General features: G+C 46.6%; 1 protein-coding gene across 2 annotated transcripts in view; it reads right to left on the bottom strand.

Moving 5' to 3' along the window:
- akap12b (A kinase (PRKA) anchor protein 12b) overlaps positions 1-21,524 on the bottom strand; it is a 61,885-nt gene that overhangs the window by 3,269 nt on the left and 37,092 nt on the right. The window contains exons 1-2 of one of the 2 annotated variants that reach the window (XM_023999668.2): positions 9,982-10,317; positions 381-4,955 (exon numbers count right to left, since the gene is read on the bottom strand). In XM_023999668.2, the coding sequence (XP_023855436.1) occupies positions 385-4,955; positions 9,982-10,006 (4,596 nt within the window). In that variant the 5' untranslated portion in view covers positions 10,007-10,317 and the 3' untranslated portion in view covers positions 381-384. Of the gene's footprint in view, positions 1-380; positions 4,956-9,981; positions 10,318-21,524 lie in introns of those variants that run through there. The other variant, XM_023999667.2, reaches the window with a different exon arrangement.

The raw sequence follows: 21,524 nt of genomic DNA, 5'->3' as shown, positions 1-21,524 counted from the left end.
AAAATAGCGCCCATTGATGTTTTAAAAAAGCCACCATGAGAAGATTGTTTGATATGCTGACAAAGGAATTCTGGAAATAAAAAAATGAAAATAGTGTACTCTTTTCTATGAACCTTTTCATCATGCTAGTTGAACATAATAACCTTAATAACATGTCTAGAATTGGTACCTTGGTCAAATACTAGGAGCCGCTTTCTTTCACTTTCTTGTGTTAGAAGACAAGGGAGACGGTGTGATCAGATGTCTCTAAAATATGTAGCATGACTAACATTAACTACATCCATTTAATTGTGGGGAAATATTTTTGGGACTCTTTGACATATAAACATCAACTCATTACTTAATCATAAACAGGTCATTGTATAAGATAGACTGCTTACCTGCTCACGATGTAGCTGTGAGCTCTGTGGATGAGACAGGTTCAATCTCCCTCACTTCCTCCTCGATCACCTCGATCACCTGCGCCATCACCTCCACACGCTTCACTGGCGTCGCCTTCTCTGCCCCTGCCTCCGCTGGTCTGGCAACTGTCACAGCCATGGCGACGGCAACCTCCTCTTCCACGATGTTAGCAGGGGCCTCTTGGCTGGCAGTCACAGCTGGGGTGTCTGGTGTGGATTCAGGGGCTGGTGTGACTTCTTTAGCCAGGGCTTCCTTTGTCCCTGGTGCACTTACAATGGGATCGATTTCCACCACCTCCTCCATCTGGATTTCCTTTGCTTCCTTCTCTTCAACAATCTGTGCCGCCTGATTGACCACGTGTACTGTATGTGGGCCCACAACCTCAGCAGTCGTCTCCTTTGGCTGGGCTGGGGCTTTCGGGGTCTCTGTGGGCCCCTCTGGTACTGGGGTCTCTTCTGTCACCACCGCTGCTTCTGACTTCTCATCAGCTGCCTCTGGAACGGGAACTTCTGCTATCACTTCCTGAACCAGCTTGATTACTTCAGCTTGTAGAACTTCCTGAACCTCTACTGCCTCTACGTTGCTCTTTACCTTTTTGATCTCCTCCTCTACCTTTCCATCTGACTCACTCTCTGTCTGTTCCAGCTTTACTACAACTTCAACCTCTACAACTTTCTCCTCACTTATGTTGACCTCCACTGCTTGCTTTAATTCCACTTCCTGTTTTATCTCCTCAACTCCCTCTTTGACAACATCCTCCGCCTCCTTGTTAACCTCTTCCACGATACTCTCTGTGATTTCAACTATGACTGGAATTGTCTCAGTGACCTGAACGGCCTCGTGAACTTCCTTTGGTGGGTTTTCAGCCTCGGCTTGTGCCTCTGGAGCAGCAGGCTCCTCTGCTGGAGTTTCTGGTGCTGGTGCTCTAACTTGGACTACAGGAGTTTCAGCAATGACAGGTTTCTCCTCTGCTATTTGTTCGATCTCTTTCTCTATCATTGCTACTGCCTGGACTGGTAGTGCGTCTTCAGGTGTGACGGTGGCAGTGACGGTGGCATTGATGCAGGCAGGCGCTTCGGGTTCAGCCTCTGCTTCAGACACTTTCTCCACAGCGTTCAGGATGACCACCTGAGCAATGACCAAGCCCCTCTCCTCCATGGCCTCTGCCTCCTTCGTCTGCTCGGCCTCTGTGACACCAACCTCAGTCACTTTCACTTGGATTTGGTAATCACCAGCAGGCTCTGCAACTGCCACTGAGACTGTTTCCACCACCACGGCCTCCGGGACCTCCACTTGCTGGGTTTTCACAGACGGTGGGCTGATTAGGCACACAGTCTCCTTGACAATGACGAACTCTTCAGCAGGGGCTACAACAGCAATGGCTGCCTCGCACACCTCAGTAACTGTGGCTGGATCGAAGTCAGTTAGCGAGGTAGCCATTTCTCTTGCGATGGGCTCATTCACCTCCTCTACAGGAGCGATGTCTTTGATGGCAGCTGTCTCTTCCACCTCCATCTCCTCACTTTTGACCTCAACGACAGGTTCCTCAGAGATCTCCACAATGTCAGCGGCAATGGATTCTTCGACAGTTGGTGTGATGGGGTCCACCAGCTCCACTCTGGGGGTGTTCTCAGTCACTACAGGGGCCTCGATGATTTCAGCCTCCGTCTGGATATCATTGATCACGGCTAGCTTTTCAACTTCAGGCTCTTTACCCTCAGTGGCTATCTCAGGCTCTGGGATATCTTCAATAGTCTTCTCTACGGAGGTCTCCAGGAATGTGCTTTCGACCTGCTCCACTTGAGCCTCAAACATTGGCTCTTCAATAAAATCAGTCGCCTCAGTTGGATCAGCCTTATCCTCCACTGGCAGCTCAGCAGACAGAGCATCGCTGATCTCAGCTAGACACTCCACAGTGGGAATCACAGGCTTCTCCACCGCCACCTTGGCAATCTCCTTGGTGCCCAGGCCAGTGCAGATGGCGGTGGCCTCAGTTTCTTTATGCACCATTAAGACAACCTTTGATTCGCTCTTGGTGAACTCGATCGGCGGTGTGGGCTCTGAGATGGACGCAGCATTCTCCAGTTGAACCTCTGTGATTTCTACGGAAGTCAGGCTTGGGAGCTCATTGACCAGCTCCACAGCCTCCTGCAGGACCTCCAGAGACTCTGGCTCAGGCTCATAGGGCACAGGGCTGGTTTCTCCAGACATGTCTGGGATCATCTTTACAGTCACCTCGGCAACAGACAGCTCAGGCTCCTGCTCCAGGCATGTGACAGCCTCTGAAGTCTGCTCTACAATGTCCTCGGCGACGGTGGTGTCAGCAGACTTTGGGGTGGCGGCACCCTCTTCTGGGATGTCGCTCAGCTGATCGTGTGGAATCTCCTGGAGGTTTTCCACATCAGCCGTGGCTGAGATCCAAGAGGGGGATCTCTCTTCGGTGGAGGATTGAGCCTGAGTGATTGGTGCTGCCTCCTTAGCATCCACTGTCTCCACTGTCATTTCAAATTCAGCCTCTTCCTTAGTCTTGGCATGCTCGTTGTCGTACTCTGAGAGGGGGACCACGGCTGGTGTGTCAGAGTCTTCCTCGCCAGACCCCAGATCGGAGGAAAGCTGCTTCTTCTTTCTACGTCCAGGGATGAGTTTCCTCAGAGAGAATGAGGAATCTTCTTTTGAGATTTCACTGTCTGAGACAACCGGTTCGGCACCGGACTCATCTGTCTTCTCCTCGGCTTTGGGTTTCTTCCTATGGGTGACAAGGCGCTTGAGAGTATCCCAGGGGGACTCTCCCGCGGCGGGGCTAGTCGATGGTTCGGGGGACGACACCGTGTTTTCCTGATCAGCCTCTCTGGAACTTCCGAGAGGAGACTCTGCGGTCTTAGCCGGCTCTTCTCCAGCTTGTGGCGCCTCCTCTTCGATTTTGGTCTCCTCATCTTCAGAGTCAGAGGTCTTCCTGGTCCTTTTCTTATTGCCTCCCATACACATAAGGGCCTCCCATGAGACTGAGGTGTCCATCTTCATCCTTTTGGACTCCTCGGTGCTGCCCTCCAGCTTTTCAGTGGTTTCAGTTTTTGGGTCCTCCTCAGTGGGTTCCGGCTCCTTCTCTTTCTCCACAAACACGGCACTCTCAGTGGAGGACAGGGTGCCCGACTTGGCTTTCTCACCAGTTGCCTCGTCCTCACTCTCAGAGGGCCTCTTGATGCGTTTCTTGGGCGTCACCAGCTTCTTGAAGGAGGACCAGGGCATGATACCTTCTTTCTTCTTCCCTTCATCTGAGCTGGTTACCTCTCCATCAGCCTCTTGGCTGGCCTCAGCTTGGGCGGTTTCCACCCCGATGGCATGCTCACCAGACTCCTCTGGAGATGAGGCCCCACTGTCGGGTTTCTGGACCTCTGCTGAATCTGTGGAGGTCTGGAGTTCAGCCGCCTGTTCCCCAGACTCGGTCAGCTTGGCCTCTGCGTCTTTCTTGTCTTTCTTCTGTTTCTTGGTAGAGAGCTTCTTCAGGCCGGCCCCAGTGAAGAGCTTTTTCAGTGGGCTTCCCTGGGCCTTGACCTTCTCCTGGGATGAGAGCAGCTCAGCCTCGGTGGTGACCTCAACTGGGGCGTTGTCTGCTTCCACAGCCTCTTCAACTTTCTCTTCCGCTGGTTTGGCATTGTCAGAAATACCGGCTTCTGACATTTGTACTGCAACCTCGGCTTGGACCTCCTCTTTGATCTCTTTGACAGGTGCTTCCACTGTCTCAGTTTCTGTGGAATAATCAGGCTTAGCCTCCTCTGGTGTTGTCACTGGTTCCACCTCCTTCACCTCTCCCTCCACCTCTTCCTTTGCTTTCTCTCCATCCTCCTCCACCACATCCTCTGCTGTTTCCTCTCCCTCCTTTATCTCCTCCTCGGCAGCTTTCTCTTTTGGTTCCTCCTCTTTGGGCTTCTTGATGCTTGCCTTCTTGCGCAGGTTGAAGAAGATTCCCTGTGTAAAGAACCTTCTGAAGGGGGACTGAGTGGTCTCCTGGCCAGGTGGGTTAGTTGCAGCTAGGTCCTCAGGCTCTTTCTCTGTAGCTTCCACCTCAGCTCCCTCTGCAGCCTCTTCTCTGACTGCCTCTGCAGCCTCTCCATCCACGGTCTCAGATGGGGCATCCACTGGAGTGGCGTCAGCCTCAATGGTGGAGGTATCTGGCTCAGTTGCCTTCTCCTTCTCAGATTTGACCTCCTCCTCTGTAGTGGTGGCTTCCTCTTTAGTTTCCTCAGACCCGCTGGTCTCTCCTTCCTCCACGTCCTTGTCCTTCACCGTCAGCAGCTGCACCGGCTCCGTCTTCTCATTCTTGTCCTTCTTCACAGTGAACTTGAAGCCAACGAACTTAAAGATCTTTTTGAAGCCCACCTCATTGGCTTCGCCTGGTTTCTCCTCGACCTCCTTCTCCTCTGCAGAGGTGATGTTGTTTGTGTCAGGTGACTCATTCTCATCCTTCTCTCCGTTCACCTGAGGGGGCACCTCAGCCTGGAGGGAGTCCATTGTTTCAGGAACCTCCTCCTTCTGAGACACGGACACGCCATCAACTGAAATGACAGAGAGATAAAAAGTAAGGTAATATACCCATTCCCACAAACAACAACCGATAGACACTCTTTCTCTCTCACAGGCACATAGGGGGAGCCAGACCAGAGACAAGACTGTATCAGGGCAAATGGAAAATGGGAGAAAACCATTTTTAAAAACTCAAATGGCATCTTCAACATCTGAAGATGACCTAAACCACATCAAAAAAGCAATAGCTGACCCCGAGTGGATTTAATCAAGCAGTATGCAAGGACCAGAAATAAAGTTTGATCGTTGACACCAATCAACAACAATGAAATTAATTCCATTGCCAACGCTTGGACAAAGATCCAGTCCCAAAATAAAGAAAGCTTACAGGCAAGGGTGTAGATGTAGGATCATAATTTGATCACTCTTTTGTTGCTGAGAATTTCCACTTTGACATTTAAGACTTTATTTGCCCTCACAAAAAATGTATCAACCCCTATAAAAATGGCCATTAATTATAATCCACATAATTCACATTTCCTGTTGCTGCAGGATTAGCTAACTAATAAGCTAACTAGTAATTACTTTTTTAAAGATCCTACATCTATATTGCAAGCCCCCTCAGCTGTGTTGCTTTTTCCAAAACTATAGCTATAACTGTATCCACTCTCATGCATCTACTGTAAGAACTAGTTTCTCTATTTGACAGAAAGAAGACGCAACTGTTGAAGTSACAGGTGAGATAAACAGAACGCACACACACTGCCTGAAATTCTGCCATATCTATCTGTGTTTTGACAGGAGTGGGTGGAGGTAGTGAGCTGGGGTTGGGCTTAGTTCACAGGCCATTTAGACTTCTGAGGCCCCCTTTCCTCTAACATCCCCCTACAGCAGGGGAAATGTCACATCTGTTGCTGGGAGTCTTTTCTCTGGGGGTCCTCAGCCTGCCCTAGGACTCACAAAACAAATTCACAGCATTTTTTTATACATAGATCTCAATTTACCTAGATACACACCAAGGCTGGGAGACACACACAGTCGTTTAACCAGGCAAACATGCTCATATCCTCATAGTGACCCCCCTCTCTCCTCTGACTGACAGATAAAAACACGCACACAAGTATGTGCACCATGCACACGCACACATTTCCACACACATACACACATTTCCACACAACACACATATAGAACAACAGTATGAGATTATAGTTCAATATTAATAATTTTTCCAATGACAAATCTGATAATCCTATGTTTTTAGAGCCAACTAATTAATAATTTTGCTCATAAATTTCTCTAAGAGAATGAAACAATGTGAGAAAAAAAGGTAATATATCAAAGGAAACTTTAAACTAAGACACAAGCCGTTGGAGCATAATGTTTCAATAGTGCACTAGCAGTGAAGATGATGCTACTCTGGCGTTTGGCCATCCAAATTTATCTCTGTAATCTGTTCACTTCCTGTTGTTACATTACAGCGGTGGAGCTTCACATGTTGGACTGGCATTCCTGGAATATCACTGCTCTAAGAAAAAAAAGTTGCCTTCATTCATTGGCTAAAAAAACTATTTTGACCAACATAACCACTAGTATAAAAAACATTCCCCAAATTTCACATCAACTGAGTCTAAATCTGTGTAATATACATTCTACTCATTTGGGGCTTTTGTGAGAGTGAGGCTTCCAACAACTATTTTGGACATATGGATTTGACGTGAGGAATGTGAGCTATGCAAGTTACCCGGAGTTAGGGTGAAATTATTTTAGAATGCTGTAAATATAAACTGGTCTACAGCAGCCATCCACTTCCCATTGAAAAATACTATTTTTGTACCCAATACTTGGTTTCAGCTGTATGTGGTATATGTTACTATGGGCCTATCCCCCACGAAATCCGTCTCCAGATACCCCCCACCCAACAAAGAAATCCCTCTAACCTGAATTCCATCACACACAGCTAAATGAAGACTGCATTGTTTGCGTAATTTTTTTATTTTTGGTCTTTGGCAAGGTTTTCTTAGGCTGTTCGTGGACACACAAAATTATCGAGGCAAGTCTACGCCCCTTCGTCTGTCATTTGTCAACAGTAGAGATTCTTCAATGAAGTTGCTGTTGTCATTCAACGATAATACATATTTTTTTACTTGATAAATAATGCACCAAACATCTTAGTACAATTGAGCGACTAAAATTTCCCCGGAAAAAAACATAAAAAATAATGACTTTCTTAAAATAATTCTGGCTACGGCGTCTCACGATGGACAAACAGAGCTATTGTCGTTTTTTTGTTTTTTTTTCAAGCGAAAGAGAATGCGAGCACACTCGTTCGGTTCGCCTAACCGATTCCGGATAGGCGCCAGCCGAACCGAAGCATGCGGAAGCCTAAGGGGGTGGGGGTTGAGGGGGGCGGGGTTAAATAATGGGGTTGTAGATGGGAATGGGAGGGGGGTTGGAGAGCCCTCTCTCTCACATAGCTGTTATTGTTAGGGCAGTTGTTACATTGTCATGTCATTCCATTGTTAGGGAATGTCAAGACCATAAACAACATGCAAACAAACCCACCCCCTGATGTAAGGCCCAAGTGATGACAGAATTTGGAAATACAGTTTACAGCTATATCTCAGTCCTAAACCAATGTGTATAAGTAAATCGGTCAGCCATATGAATAAACAAAAATGTTTCTGTCCAAGACACAATTATACTGTGAACAGAGTCACTCCTTAGTAGGGCTGTACTAAGCCATGTGTATCTATGGCGATAATAAAACACAGGAACCATGATGATTTAACAGAGTACCGGGCGTCTTCAGGTATGTTTGATCTTTGTTTTATGGCCAACTTTTTACAGGCATAGCACCATTAACAGGGTCGCTCCTACGGCTGGTTAGGGAAGAGGGGAAAGAGGAGTCAGGGGTTATTAGAGTACAGAGGGTGAGGATAAGGGGGAGGGTACATGAAAAGGTGGAATGAGTGAGGGTCAGTTCTGACTGGTACTAGAGGAAAGTGAGGGCCCGGGGCTAGGAGTCGGCGGGGGTGAGTGTAGACGGGTGAGGAGAGAGACAAGGGGGTGAGGGTAGAGGAGGAGAGAGAAGAGGGGGTGAGGGTAGAATGATGCCTGAGGGCCCAGTCAGAGGGTGTTACAGATCTCTGACACACTATCATAGTTTAAATGACTTATTATTTTAGCTAGCTGTATGTGTGTGTGTTAAGACTAAGACTATGCACAGATTAAATTCCATGTCGACTGAGGCCACCGTCACTTGTAAATCTAGCATTATTCCCCAGCGTCTCCAAAGAGATGTGAAATTTGATAGTCTCTGTTGTGGCTGTAGTAGATATCTGGCTCTTTGTGTGTAAATGGGGATTGTTGGGATGCTTGGGGGTGTTTCCATCTCCACTCATGTTGGAGTGGCGGCTTTTGGGGGAGGTGGTGTCAGTTGGGTGGCGTCCTGCTATTCTATCCAGACAGTATTTGCAAACTTTGCCAAACAAACATATGCAAATCCCTGCTCTAATTACTGTAGTCTGCTGTGGGAAACAAAGTGAACAAAAAGAGTCAGTTAAACAGAGAGAACCCCCATGAAGTCTGGCCCAGCCTACCCCTCCCCTCCTCCATCTCTTCTCCTCTCTCCCCCACTATTATAGGTGTGGCCCCACTGTCTCGGAGGGCTTCTCTCCAGCCGCTAGAGGTCACAATCAGCACTGGGGAGCAAACAACCGTTATCCAACCATTTGGCCTCTTCTATTATCTGATCCATCTAAAGACAACAGTTTATGACTATATATGAGCTCACACCCTAAGCATACAACCCAACTAATCCTATATAGTCCATTAGTTACACTTAGAAATAGAGAGCAGGCACTATATACACTATATAAGCACTGGTTATTTCTGGCATTCCCTATTCTGATGCAGAGAAAACCAACCTCTGCTCTCACACATAAAGCAGAGAATAGCAACCAAGCCCCTTTAAACTATCACTTTGAGTTGCAAAGGTTATAGAATCTCTCTCTCTCCCTCTCTCTCTCTCTCTCTCTCTCCCTCTCTCTCTCTCTCTCTCTCTCCATAATCAATTCCATATGTCCCCATTCTCAGTGGCCAAGCAGTATCACCCCACTGGGAGAAGAGATCAATTTTAAACTAATTGAAATACTTACCAAGAACGAGGGTGTGTAGGGCTGGGGCTCTAAGAACCAGATGAGACCTTGGCTTAAAACTGGCTTTGAAGCATTTGTACATAAATAAAATCAAATATTTATATCTGGCAGTTATCAAAGTGCGAAATTCCTGTTTCATGGTGGACGCTACTAGGCAGTTTTAATGATCTATGGAATGTATACATTAGGAGGTTCAGGGAAGCAGGGCTGGCAGAGCTAGAGTATCGTATACCATGAATGGTCTTGGCTACAACTGTAGTAGAGTTACATCAGCGAGAGGGGAAGACGCTCTCTAAGAATTACCCACAGCCCAGTCACCAATCTGAAACAGATACCAAGACCAATCTAACGGTTACATCATGACAGATAAATGGATATACCCAAGTATCTGAGTGAGCCAAGTTCACAAAGTATTTGCATACTTCCAAAGCACACAAAGTTGGGAAAAACAATTATACAAACTCAACAATGGTGCTTTTTTTAGCCCAAACATAAGAGTTCAAATCAAAGTCTGCGACCATGTAGTTAGTTAAAGAGACCAGGCGAGGACAGCCTCAACCCACAATACCAACCACACCCTCAAGACAGCAATGCCCCTGGCTACACTTGGTCGCCTAAGGAGAAACTAGGGTTTAACCCCTTTATGTTATGCTAATTACATTACTAAATAACTATCTGAAAGGGATTGTAAAACATTATACCACTACTTAAAGAGCATGGAGTCTCCCTAATAAAAACTAAAAAGTTAATTAAAGTTACTCAGTCATCATCATATCTGTCAATTGGGATGAAAGTTCACATTACATCAAATTAAAGTAAGTTAAACAACATTATGCTCAACTTCTCAATGACATTTAATACAGTAAGATCATAACTGAACAGGAAATAAGTTTAATCTTACCTGTGAGAGTTATCGTTCCAAGCATTTGTAAAACTTCTTTTATAATTATTTTTACAAAAATAGTTACAAAAAATACTCTTCAAGAACTGCGGTTGTAAAAAAAAACGTTGAAGTTTATCTCTCCTTCTTTCTCTCACACACAGTAAAGTCTGTGGGGTTTTAGTTTCTAACACTGTTCCCTCCTAAGTCTGAGGGCAGGAGCAGTCTCTCTTCTCTAGAGCGTCTGTTAGTCTGAAGGTAAAAGCTGGAGCTACACACACATTTCAACAGATGCTCCTGACCGACACACATGTCATGTAAGGACCACCCCCATCTCCCCTTCCTCCCCCTTGCTCTCTTTTCTTCAGCTGTTCTGAATGATTTGGCCTTTTCCTCCTCTTTCCTCCCCTGCCTCCCTTCAGCGGACATCCAGAATGACAGTGCTTGTCATGTGATCTTTCAGGGAAGCGTACCCCCCCCCCCCCACCCAAACTCTCCTCTCTCCCCCGTTACACTCCCCTCCTCCCCACCTCATTGTGTGTGTTAAGACCCCATGCAGCCTGGAAGGCCTGCTTAGGTAAGGAGTGTAAGGGGAGAGGGGTATAGGGGGGTGTAGCTCTGGGTAATGCCTTATTAAAGACAGATCTCTTTGGGAGGGGGTCTTTCTACAACACCCCTCACCCCTTTCTTCCCCATTCAGTCTCTCCCCTTGCACCCTTAATACACAGTTCCCCCAGACTTTAGAAAAGCAAATGGAAATGCGTCTGAGGCCCCTCTCTTTTCACTCCCTCCCTTCCTCTGGAGAGTCGACATCTCACTGCTCCATATCTATGTCACCAGTCATGAAGGAATGTTGACAGAGTCATGCCGCTGAGGCAGTTCAGAGGCCTCAAACTCTTTGGAGTTCCTTGCGAAAGCAGGTTACTATATTAGCAATGGAAGTAAGTCGTATGGAGTCAATGAGCCTTAACAACAACTTAAAGACACCAACACCACAAATATACGTCATTACTGATCCATACACTTCCAAACAATGACCATGAATGCGGGTCCATTTGAGGTTGTTTCAGCCAGTTTGTTTAGAGGAACTAAATCATTGGGGAGGTTGACCACAAGTTGCTGCCTGTCCCTATGAATGTTAATGGCCCATCTCATTAAAGGCAAATAGGCAACGCAGAGTAAACCATCTAATTCAGCTTTTGTCTGTGGGTTTGTGTGGACACTTTGAGGAATGCTGCTAATTCTTCAGGTAAATACCGGCACATCAGATTCCTCAAACCTCTGCATTGACCTGGAGGAATGTGTGAATTCCATGTGGAATGTTCCCAAATGGGAGTTAACGTCTATAATCGTCTATAGTAGTGTCTGGATCGAACACACACACGCACATGCGCACGCGCACGCGCACGCGCACGCGCACACACACACACACACACACACACACACACACACACACACACACACACACACACACACACACACACACACACACACACACACACACACACACACATACACCCTTCATAAGCAATAATTAGCCAGAAACTAACAATAAAACAATCAATATTAAATATAAACTCTAACAATCAACATTAAATCAAGTATTGCTGTGTGATTTATCCTCCGCTGCAGGGTGGAGTGGGACACTGACCCTATCACAGATCTTTCTCTATTTTGGAGAGGTACAGGGATAACCTTTCTCAGTGAAAATAGCCTGAAGGTTAACCACAGCTTACTACTGTAACAATTTTCTTATAGTACTTTAACTGAAGTACAAGAGCAAAAGTGTCCTGAATACATGTTATGTAAAAGTCATTGTTTAGTTTTTTTACCTAATCATAAACATACTTGCAAAGACTAATGTACCACATAAAACATGCAGTCATGAAAATGGAGTTAAAGAGGAGTCTCTCAATGAATGAGGTTACCATTGAGTAACTAGAGTTTACACACAGCTATACCCACGGTTAAATCGGTGGTGCCAACATTCATTCACCACGAATGTGGCTGTGATGACACACCACTGTGGCCCTCAGTTATTACAGTGACTAAGTAGAAAGTGTGTATTTCTCTCAACACCCTACTCTACTATATTACTACGGTATTATAGTGGTGTTAATATGCTGAGTGGACAGTGAGTCAGGGAGAGAGGAATGTTACTATGTGTGATGATGAGAAGAATACCTCGGATGGGGCGGCTCGTCCTGTACCTCTTCCTCTCCCCCGGTACGGACTGGTACTTCCGCTCTTTGTGTGAGTCATCATCACCATCACATTCCTCGACTTCCATACATACTCAACCACTCACGCATAGATGAATTGGAAAGAGTTTAGTGTAATATAGTGTAGAATAAAGAGTCCATTCAATGACATTCCATAGCGTAGCCATTTGATTATGTTGTCTAGACGACTGGGTTGTTTGGAGCAGGAAGATGAAAACACGAAGCCTGTGGGTTTAATCCTCCTCAGAACGACCATATGTGTTGTGTTTACTGGGCAAAAGCGTCAATATAATGACCATATCATTACAGTAAGCCTATGAAATTTTCATAGCATTGCTATAACAAATCACATGAAATAGTAGTTATATAGCTACTGTTGAAGCAAAGGCATGTAATTGCTGAGCTGTAGATCACCAGAACATAGATATTTTGGCTCCACCAAGGCTGATATCAGCGACACCCCATGTGGTCTCTCTCTTGTCGGGATGTGTGTTTTGTCCTATATTTTAATGACATTTTTTATTTTTAATCCCGGCCCCTGTCCCCACAGGAGGCCTTTTGGTAGGCCGTCATTATAAATAAGAATTTGTTATTAACCGACTTGCCTAGTTAAATAAAGGTTAAATAAATAAATAAAATAACAAAAATCTCCAGCATAAAAAAACAGGCCTTAAAGTTCTCCTCCAGTCTCCTTTTCACATCATGTAACACCTGATTTACTTAACAAAGGTACATCTCAATAGTTGGTACAGGTCAGACAAGACATGGCACAAGTAGGGGTGGGGGGGTTCCTCTTTTGTTCTCTATTGCTACTCTATTGTTCCTCAAGCAAGGGGGAGACTGATGACATCACATTTGACCATCAGACCAACTCCTTGACTGCCCTACTCCGCAGTTGTGTCTAAAAAACACTATTTTGTGTAAAACATATTTTTTTACCCTTTAGTGTGTGTACTTTACTGTAATTATACTTGGAATGTCGCTTTTCAACAGTATTTTTTTTTTTTATCACTGGAGGACATCTTTAAGTTAATGCTGAAATGTTGACGTAGGGACACAAGAGGGTGGGGGGATGGGGTTGGGTGGAGAGAGGCTTAGAGCAATACAGTGTTACATCACGGCAGGGTCGCCACACCCCTTCTTTCTACTCTACTAATTCCTGGAGCCGGACCGGGAGGATGATGTTGAAATAATTGGAGGAAAAGGAAATGAGGGCTGTGTGAACGTATCTGCCCCGGATCTGAGAAACTGATTCTCTCTGTAGTCTACATCACCTCCTTTCCTCTTCTCTTTATCTACTTTTCCTTTCTTTATCTACTTTTAACACACAATGTCTTTCCTGTATCTAGATCTATCCTTCTCACTCAAGTGTTCTTTAATCCATCTCTTCTTCCCTCTTTTCCTCTCCATCTTTCTGTTTCTCTCCCCCTATCCTCCCCTCTGTGTGTGAGCCAGGGGGACGGATAACAATGCCGAACAGGAAACCCAGTCAATCCTTGACATCACCTCTTCCTTTTCCACTGCCTGTTTCCTCGAGTTACAAATCTCCGCTCTACACATTCTGTCCCATAACCCTGACGCCATCTCACTTCTGGTAACAATCGAGAGTGACTGCGTGTGTACTGTATGTGTGTGTGTTATGGGAAAAAGGGTGTGACACAGCTGTCCCATGAGCTATACTCTGTCACGGTAATGACGTCTTGATTTTGGGGCATATCAGAACCATCTTCTCGCCTTGCTGAGCAGTAAACAATAGTTTGGATTATTGGAACAATCTACGCTCAACTTCCGTGCAGAGATGGATGGAGGGAGTTGTTACCATAAAATCAAATAGTCAAGCAGGGTTGGGTTTTCTCCAGCAATATTACATCATCAGACATGCACAACTCTAAGCAATCTGACATTCAGTTTAATTCCTAGTTGACAGTCTCAGGAGTATTCATAACTACTTATGCCTGACTATGCCTCTATTGAAGTTTCTTTTAAAAAATGTGTGTACTTTTAACACTTTTTTCGTGATATCTAATAGGTAGTTACAGTCTTGTCCCATCGCTGCAACTCCCGTACGGACTCGGGAGAGGCGAAGGTCAAGAGCCATGCGTCTCCCGAAACACGACCCTGCCAAGCCGCACTGCTTCTTGACACACTGCTCGCTTAACCCGGAAGCCAGCCGCACCAATGTGTCAGAGGAAACACTGTAAATCTGGCGACCATAGTCAGCGTGCATGCACCCAGCCCGCCACAAGGAGTCGCTAGAGCGCGATGGGACAAGGACATCCCGGCTCGCCAAACTCTCCCCTAACCTCTGACAAAGCTGGGCCAGTTGTGCGCCACCTCATGGGTCTCCCGGTTGCGGACACTCGGGAGGCCCTCTATTGAAGTTTCTCTGTATTGAAAGGACATCTGGGCTCGGTGAACATACTTTCATTGTAATGAATCATCTCCAATTGAACTCCCTGTTACAGAATTAGCAGTAAATTGTACATACAACTCCAGAGAACCTGTGTCCTCCATAATAAAAGGTTTCTTCGAATCAGTCTTTAAATAAAGCTTTAGAAAATAATGCTAAATCCAATGGTAGAGATCAATGGACCTGTTATGCTTGACTTGGCATGGATTGTATTTCACTAAGCAAAATTCCAGTCAACAAGTTAGTCTTACTAAATAAGTTAGCAACTCTGTTCGCGACTCAGTTGGCTGTTTGGATGTAAAGAAATATACGGTGTGTGTTAAAGTTGTGTTTCTGTTCATATTGAACAGTTGTTAAGTATGTAGCCGACCCAGACCGGTAGAAAGTGTTAGCCATGTGAAGAGGCCAGGGGTTGATGGGGTGTGATGGGGTGGTCCTTTGTCCAGTCCCAAATCTCTTTCAGACACCCTGAAAGTGCTCCATTTCTGGGAGCAAAGAGAACCATTCTCCATCTCCTTTCTGACATCTCTCTCTTTGGACACTTTACCATGACCCCTTTTTAGGTCTAGGGACAGGCCAGTTTACAGCCAGTACAGACGGGTAACAGGGTCCATAATACTATTACAGTAGGGGGGGTCAGACACATTCCTGGGTCATTCTCTCTCTACTCTCTGCTTTCTGTGCCTGAGTTAGAGATTGAGAGGGGGAGGTAAGGGCAAGGAAAGAGGAGGTTAGAGGGAGAGAGACGTAGGTTAGAGGGAGAGAGGGGGAGTGTATAGGGAAGAGGGGAGGAAAGGGGAGAGAGGGGAGGTTAGAGGGAGAAAGGGGGAGGTTAGAGGAGAAGAGAGGGAGGTTAGAGGAGAGAGGGGGATGTTAGGGGAGATAGGGGGAGGTTATAGGGAGAGGAAGGGGAGTTTTAGAGGGAGAGAGGGGAAGTTAGAGGGAGAGGGGGAAGGAGAGAGAGGGAGTTAGAGGGAGAGAGGGGGAAGTTAGAGGGAGAGAGGGGGAGGTTAATGGGGGAGAGAGCTGGAGGTTAGAGGGAGAAACGACGAGGTTAGGGGAGAGGGGGGAGGTTAGAGGGAGAAGACGGGGAGTTTAGAGAGAGAAAAGGGGAGGTTATAGGAGAGAGGGGAGTTTAGAGGGAGAGAGGGGAAGTTTAAGAGGGGAGAGGGGGGAGGAGAGAGAGGGAGTTTAGAGGAGGAGGGGGAAGTTAGAGGGAGAGAGGGGGAGGTTAGGGGGAGAGAGCTGGAGGTTAGAGGGAGAAACGACGAGGTTAGAGGGGAGAGAGGGGAGGTTAGGGGTAGAGGGGGAGTTTAGAGAGAAGAAAAGGGGAGGTTATAGGGGAGAGAGGGGGATTTTAGAGGGAAGAGAGGGAGAGGTTAGAGGAGAGACGGCAAGGTTAGGGGGAGAGAGGGGGAGGTAGAGGGAGAGAGGGAAGTTTTAGAGGGAGAGGAGGAGGGAGAGAGAGGGAGTTAGAGGGAGAGACGGGGGAAGTTAGAGGGAGAGAGGGGAGGTTAGGGGGAGAGAGCTGGAGGTTAAAGGGGAGAAACGACGAGGTTAGAGGGAGAAAGGGAGGTTAGAGGGAGAGAGGGGGAGGTTAGAGGGAGAGAGGGGAAGTAGAGGAGAAGGGAGGAGGAGAGAGAGGGAGTTTAGAGGGAGAGGGGAAGTTAGAGGAGAGCGGGGGAGTTTAGGGGGAGAGAGATGGAGGTTAGAGGGAGAAACGACGAGTTAGGGGGAAGGGGGAGGTTAGGGGTAGAGGGAGTGTTAGAGGGAGAGGGGGATAGAGGGAGAGGAGGATAAGAGGGGATGTTAGAGGGAGAGAGGGGGGATAGAGGAGAGAGGGGGATAGAGGGGAATGTTAGAGGGAAGAGAGGGGGATAGAGGGGGATGTATAGAGGGAGAGAGGGGAGGTTAGAGGAGAATGGGATAGAGGGGGGGGGGGGTGTTAGAGGGAGAGAGGGGGAGGTTAGAGGGAGAGAGGGGGCGGTCTTTAAAACAAAAGTGTGCCTTCCTCTGAAATACCACCGCCTGGTATTGAGATCCTGGATGGTAGGGGGCTCAGCCCCAGTGATGTACTTACTACCCTCTATAGCGCCTTGTGGTCGGGTACCTTGCAGTTGCCGTACCCAGCGCTGATGCAGCCAGTCAAGATGCTCTCAATAGTGCAGCTGTAGAACTTTATGAGGATCTGAGGGTCTATGACGACTCTTTTCAGCCTCCTGAGGGAGAAGAGGCGCTGTCGTGCCCTCTTCACAATTGTGTGGGTGTGTGTTAACCATGTTAATTCCTTAGTGATGTGGACACCGAGGAACTTGAAACTCTCGACCCGCTCCAGTACAGTCCCGTCGATGTGGATGGGGGTGTGCTCGCCCCTCCGTTTCCTGTAGTCCACGATCAGTTCCTTTGCCTTGCTGACGTTGAAGGGAGAGGTTGTTGTCCTGGCATCGCACTGCCAGGTCTCTGACCTCCTCCCTTTAGGCTGCCTCGTCTTCGTCAGTGATCAGTCCTACCACCGTCGTGTTGTCAGCAAACTTAATGATGGTGTTGGAGTTGTGCTTGGCCACGCAGTAGTGGGTGAACAGGGAGTACAGCTGGGGACTAATCACACACCCCTGAGGGCCCCCCCCCCGTGTTGATGGGCAGCGTGGCAGATGTGTTCTTGCCTACCCTCACAGCCTGGGGGTTGCCTGTCAGTTAAATCAGATTCTTGATATGCCACATCTGTCAGGTGGATGGATTATCTTGGCAAAGGAGAAATGCTCACTAACAGGGATGCAAACATTTTTCACAAATCATCTTTTTGTGCAAATGGAACATTTCTGGGACCTTGTATTTCAGCTCATGAAACATGGGACCAACACTTGACATGTTGCCTTTATATTTTTGTTCAGTATAGTACGTGGGTACTTACTGTATTAAGTTAATGGCAACATCACACAAGCCCGGACTCTGGCGTTGTACCTTGATTCAGACCTGGGTACGTTCCTGGATCCAACAAACCAGGAAGCCTGTTGTGTTATATTTTTGTTCAGTGTGTATATATACACTGCTCAAAAAAATAAAGGGAACACTAAAATAACACATCCTAGATCTGAATGAATTAAATATTCTTATTAAATACTTTTTTCTTTACATAGTTGAATGTGCTGACAACAAAATCACACAAAAATTATCAATGGAAATCAAATTTATCAACCCATGGAGGTCTGGATTTGGAGTCACACTCAAAATTAAAGTGGAAAACCACACTACAGGCTGATCCACTGTTTGATTGTCATGTCCTTAAAACAAGTCAAAATGTGAGGCTCAGTAGTGTGGTGTCCTCCAGTTGCCTGTATGACCTCCCTACAACGCCTGGGCATGCTCCTGAATGAGGTGGCGGGATGGTCTCCTGAGGGATCTGCTCCAGACCTTGGACTAAAGCATCCGCCAACTCCTGGCAGTCCTGTGGGTGCAACATGGCGTTGGTGGATGGAGCGAGACATGAGCGTCCAGATGTTGCTCAATTGGATTTCAGGTTGGGGAACGGGCGGGCCAGTCCATAGCATCAATACCTTCTCTTGCAGGAACTGCTTGACACACTCCAGCCACATGAGGTCTGCATATGTCTTGCATTAGGAGGAACCCAGGGCCACGCGTCCGCATATGGTCTCACAAGGGGTCTGAGGATCTCATTCTCGGTACCTAATGGCAGTCAGGCTAACTCTGGCGGAGCACATGGAGGGCTGTGCGGCCCCCAAAGAAATGCCACCCACACCATGACTGACCCCACCGCAAACCGGTCATGCTGGAGGATGTTGCAGGCAGCAGACACGTTCTCCACGGCGTCTCCACTGTCCGTCTGTCACATGTGCTCAGTGTGAACTGCTTTCATCTGTGAAGAGCACAGGGGCCGTCGGCGAATTTGCCAATCTTGGTGTTTTCTGTCAAATGCAAAAGCTCTGCAAGGTGTTGGGCTGTAAGCACAACCCACCTGTGGACGTCGAGCCCCTCATACCACCTATTCGGAGTCTGATTTCTGACCGTTTTTAGCAGACACATTGCACATTTGTGGCCTTGCTGGAGTCTTTGCAGGGCTCTGGCAGTGCTCCTCCTGCTCCTCCTTGCACAAAGGCGGAGGTAGCGGTCCTGTGCTGCGGTTGTTTGCCCTCTCTACGGCGTCCTACACGTCTCCTGATGTACTGCCTGTTCTCTGGTAGGCCGCTCCATGCTCTGGACACTACGCTGACAGACACAGCAAAACCTTGTCTTGCCACAGCTCGCATTGATGTGCCTCCTTGGATGGTTGCACTCCTTGAAGCATTGTGTGGGTTGTAGCACTCGTTTCATGCTACCACTAGAAGTTGAAAGCGACGCCAGCATTCAAAAGTGACCAACATGTCAGACCAGGAGCATAGGAACTGAAGAAGCTGGTGCTGTGGTCACCACCTGCAGAACCACTCCCTTTATTGGGGGTGTTTTGCTAATTGCCTATAAATTTCTACCTGTTTGTCTATTCCATTTGCACAACAGCATGTGAAATGTATTGTCAATCAGTGTTTGCTTCCTAAGTGGCACAGTTTTGATTTCACAGAAGTTGTGATTGAACTTGGAGTTCAACTTGTGTTGTTTAAGTGTTCCCTTTTTTTTTTGAGCAGTGTTATATATATATCTATTATTTATATAAATATATTATACACTACATGACCAAAAGTATGTGGGACTTGCTCATCCCGTAGTCTGGCTTTTTTAATGGCGGTTTTTGGAGCAAGTGGCTTCTTCCTTGCTGAGCGGGCCTTTCAGGTTATGTCAATATAGGACTCGTTTTTACTGTGGATATAGATACTTTTGTACCTGTTTCCTCGCAATCTTCACACGGTCCTTTGCTGTTGTTCTGGGATTGATTTGCACTTTTCGCACAAAAGTACGTTCATCTCTAGGCGAAGAACGCGTCGTCTCCTTCCTGAGCGGTTTGACGGCTGCGTCGGTCCCATTTGGTGTTATATTTGCGTACTATTGTTTTGTACAGCTGACGTAGGGTACTTCAGGGCATTTGGAAATTGCTCCCAAGGATGAACCATTGTGGAGGTCTACAATTATTTTTCTGAGGTCTTGGCTGATTTCTTTTGATTTTCCCATGATGTCAAGCAAAGAGGCACTGGGTTTGAAGGTAGGCCTTGAAATACATCCACAGGTACACCACCAATTGACTCAAATGATGTCAATTAGCCTATCAGAAGCTTCTAAAGCCATGGCATCATTATCTGGAATTTTCCAAGCTGTTTAAAGACACAGTGAACTTAGTGTATGTACATTTCTGACCCCCTGGAATTGTGATACAGTGAATTATAAGTGAAATCATCTGTCTGTAAACAAGTGTTGGAAAAATTACTTGTGTCATGCACAAAGTAGATGTCCTAACCGACTTGCCAAAACTATAGTTTGATGAGTTTTAATGAGTTTTAATGACTCCAACCTAAGTGTATGTAAACTTCCCACTTCAACTGTATATTCATGTCCTCGTTAAGCCACGACTCTGAGAAACATAGGATATTATAGTTTTTCAGGTCCTGTTGACAGGATAGTCTTGAACGGAGCTCCTCCAGTTTGTTCTCCAGTAACTACACGATCGTCAACAGAACAGAGGGCAATGGCGGTCTATTTGTTCGCTGACATCTTGTCAAAATGCCGCTCGCCTGCCTCTCTTCCTCTTTCGAGTCCCGGAGATCAGGGCCTGAACTGGAGTAAGCAGATTGTCCAGAGAAGAAATGTTCATCCAAAATTCGAGGTTAGTGAACGTTGTTCTGATGTCCAGAAGCTGTTTTCTGTCATAGGAAATGATGTCGGAGACATGAAGTTAAAAAAAACTGTAAGATCAGAGTAACAAAACACAAAAAATAGCCGAACTGGTCAGGAGCCTGTAAGCCAGCTGCTATCCACTGAAGCACCATGTTAAATCAGCTTAGGGCTAGGGATGGTGGGTGGATAAGCTGCCCTGATGATGGGACAGATGAGAGAGGAGGGGTTAGGGAGACGAAGAAGGGCTGGGGGGTCTGAGAATGACTGGGGGGCCAATAGCCACGAGTGATGACTTCACTATATCTTAAAATGTCTAGAGGTCTCCAAAGGATTTAAGCACAACGTCACATTCCAAAAGATTCTTCCTCTCTTTACACGTCCTTACCTTGCCGCCCACGGAATCCAGGCGTGGGCCTCTATATCTAAGCATTCTAGAACTGCCTTAATGTTGCTGGACACCAGGAAGAGCAGCTGCTGCCTTTGGGATTCTTAATAAATACTAATACAAATGTTCTGTGACAAATGACTGTGTAAAATGTACTGTGTAGATAAAGGGGTAATTCAGTTAAAGTCTGCCCCTATGAACTCTGGGCATTTAAGAGCTGAAATGTTTGGACCCTGTATTCCCTAATAGTTTCCTTTGGACTCACTGGCTTTCTGTAGTGTTGCAAGTCCTCTTCATAGCGGACATCTGTGGATACAGTGTTTGTGCATACAATAGCACACAAACCAACACTGAATATTCATCCAAAATCATGCGTACAAACAGATGTTGGTGGAACAAAAGCCACTTAACTGAGAAGAAAAAAAATTCTCACAAAAATGAGTTCCATCAATTGGAAAATAAGTGAAACAAACTGGCAAAATAACAACAGGAAAAGGCTGGAGGCTGGCTTGCATGATTGCTGCTATGTTAGCTAGTCTAGTGTACAGAGAGTTTGGAGGGAGCAGGGGTTGTATTGGCAGAGGAGAAGCATTGCTAAAGCAAAGGCCGAGGGGAGAGGTCCCTTCCAGAGGGGTGATGGAACGTTCTGGCAACGCTACTAACGTCCTTCCCACAGCACAGCAGAGCAGCCGTTCCAGGCCATGCCTGACTGAGTCAATCCAGCTTGGAGGGGAACTACAGTTACACACACGCACACGCACACGCACAC

Source organism: Salvelinus sp. IW2-2015, linkage group LG14, assembly GCF_002910315.2.
Source record: "Salvelinus sp. IW2-2015 linkage group LG14, ASM291031v2, whole genome shotgun sequence".
NCBI classification, from domain to species: domain Eukaryota; kingdom Metazoa; phylum Chordata; class Actinopteri; order Salmoniformes; family Salmonidae; genus Salvelinus; species Salvelinus sp. IW2-2015.
This window is presented reverse-complemented; position numbering and strand designations above follow the sequence as displayed.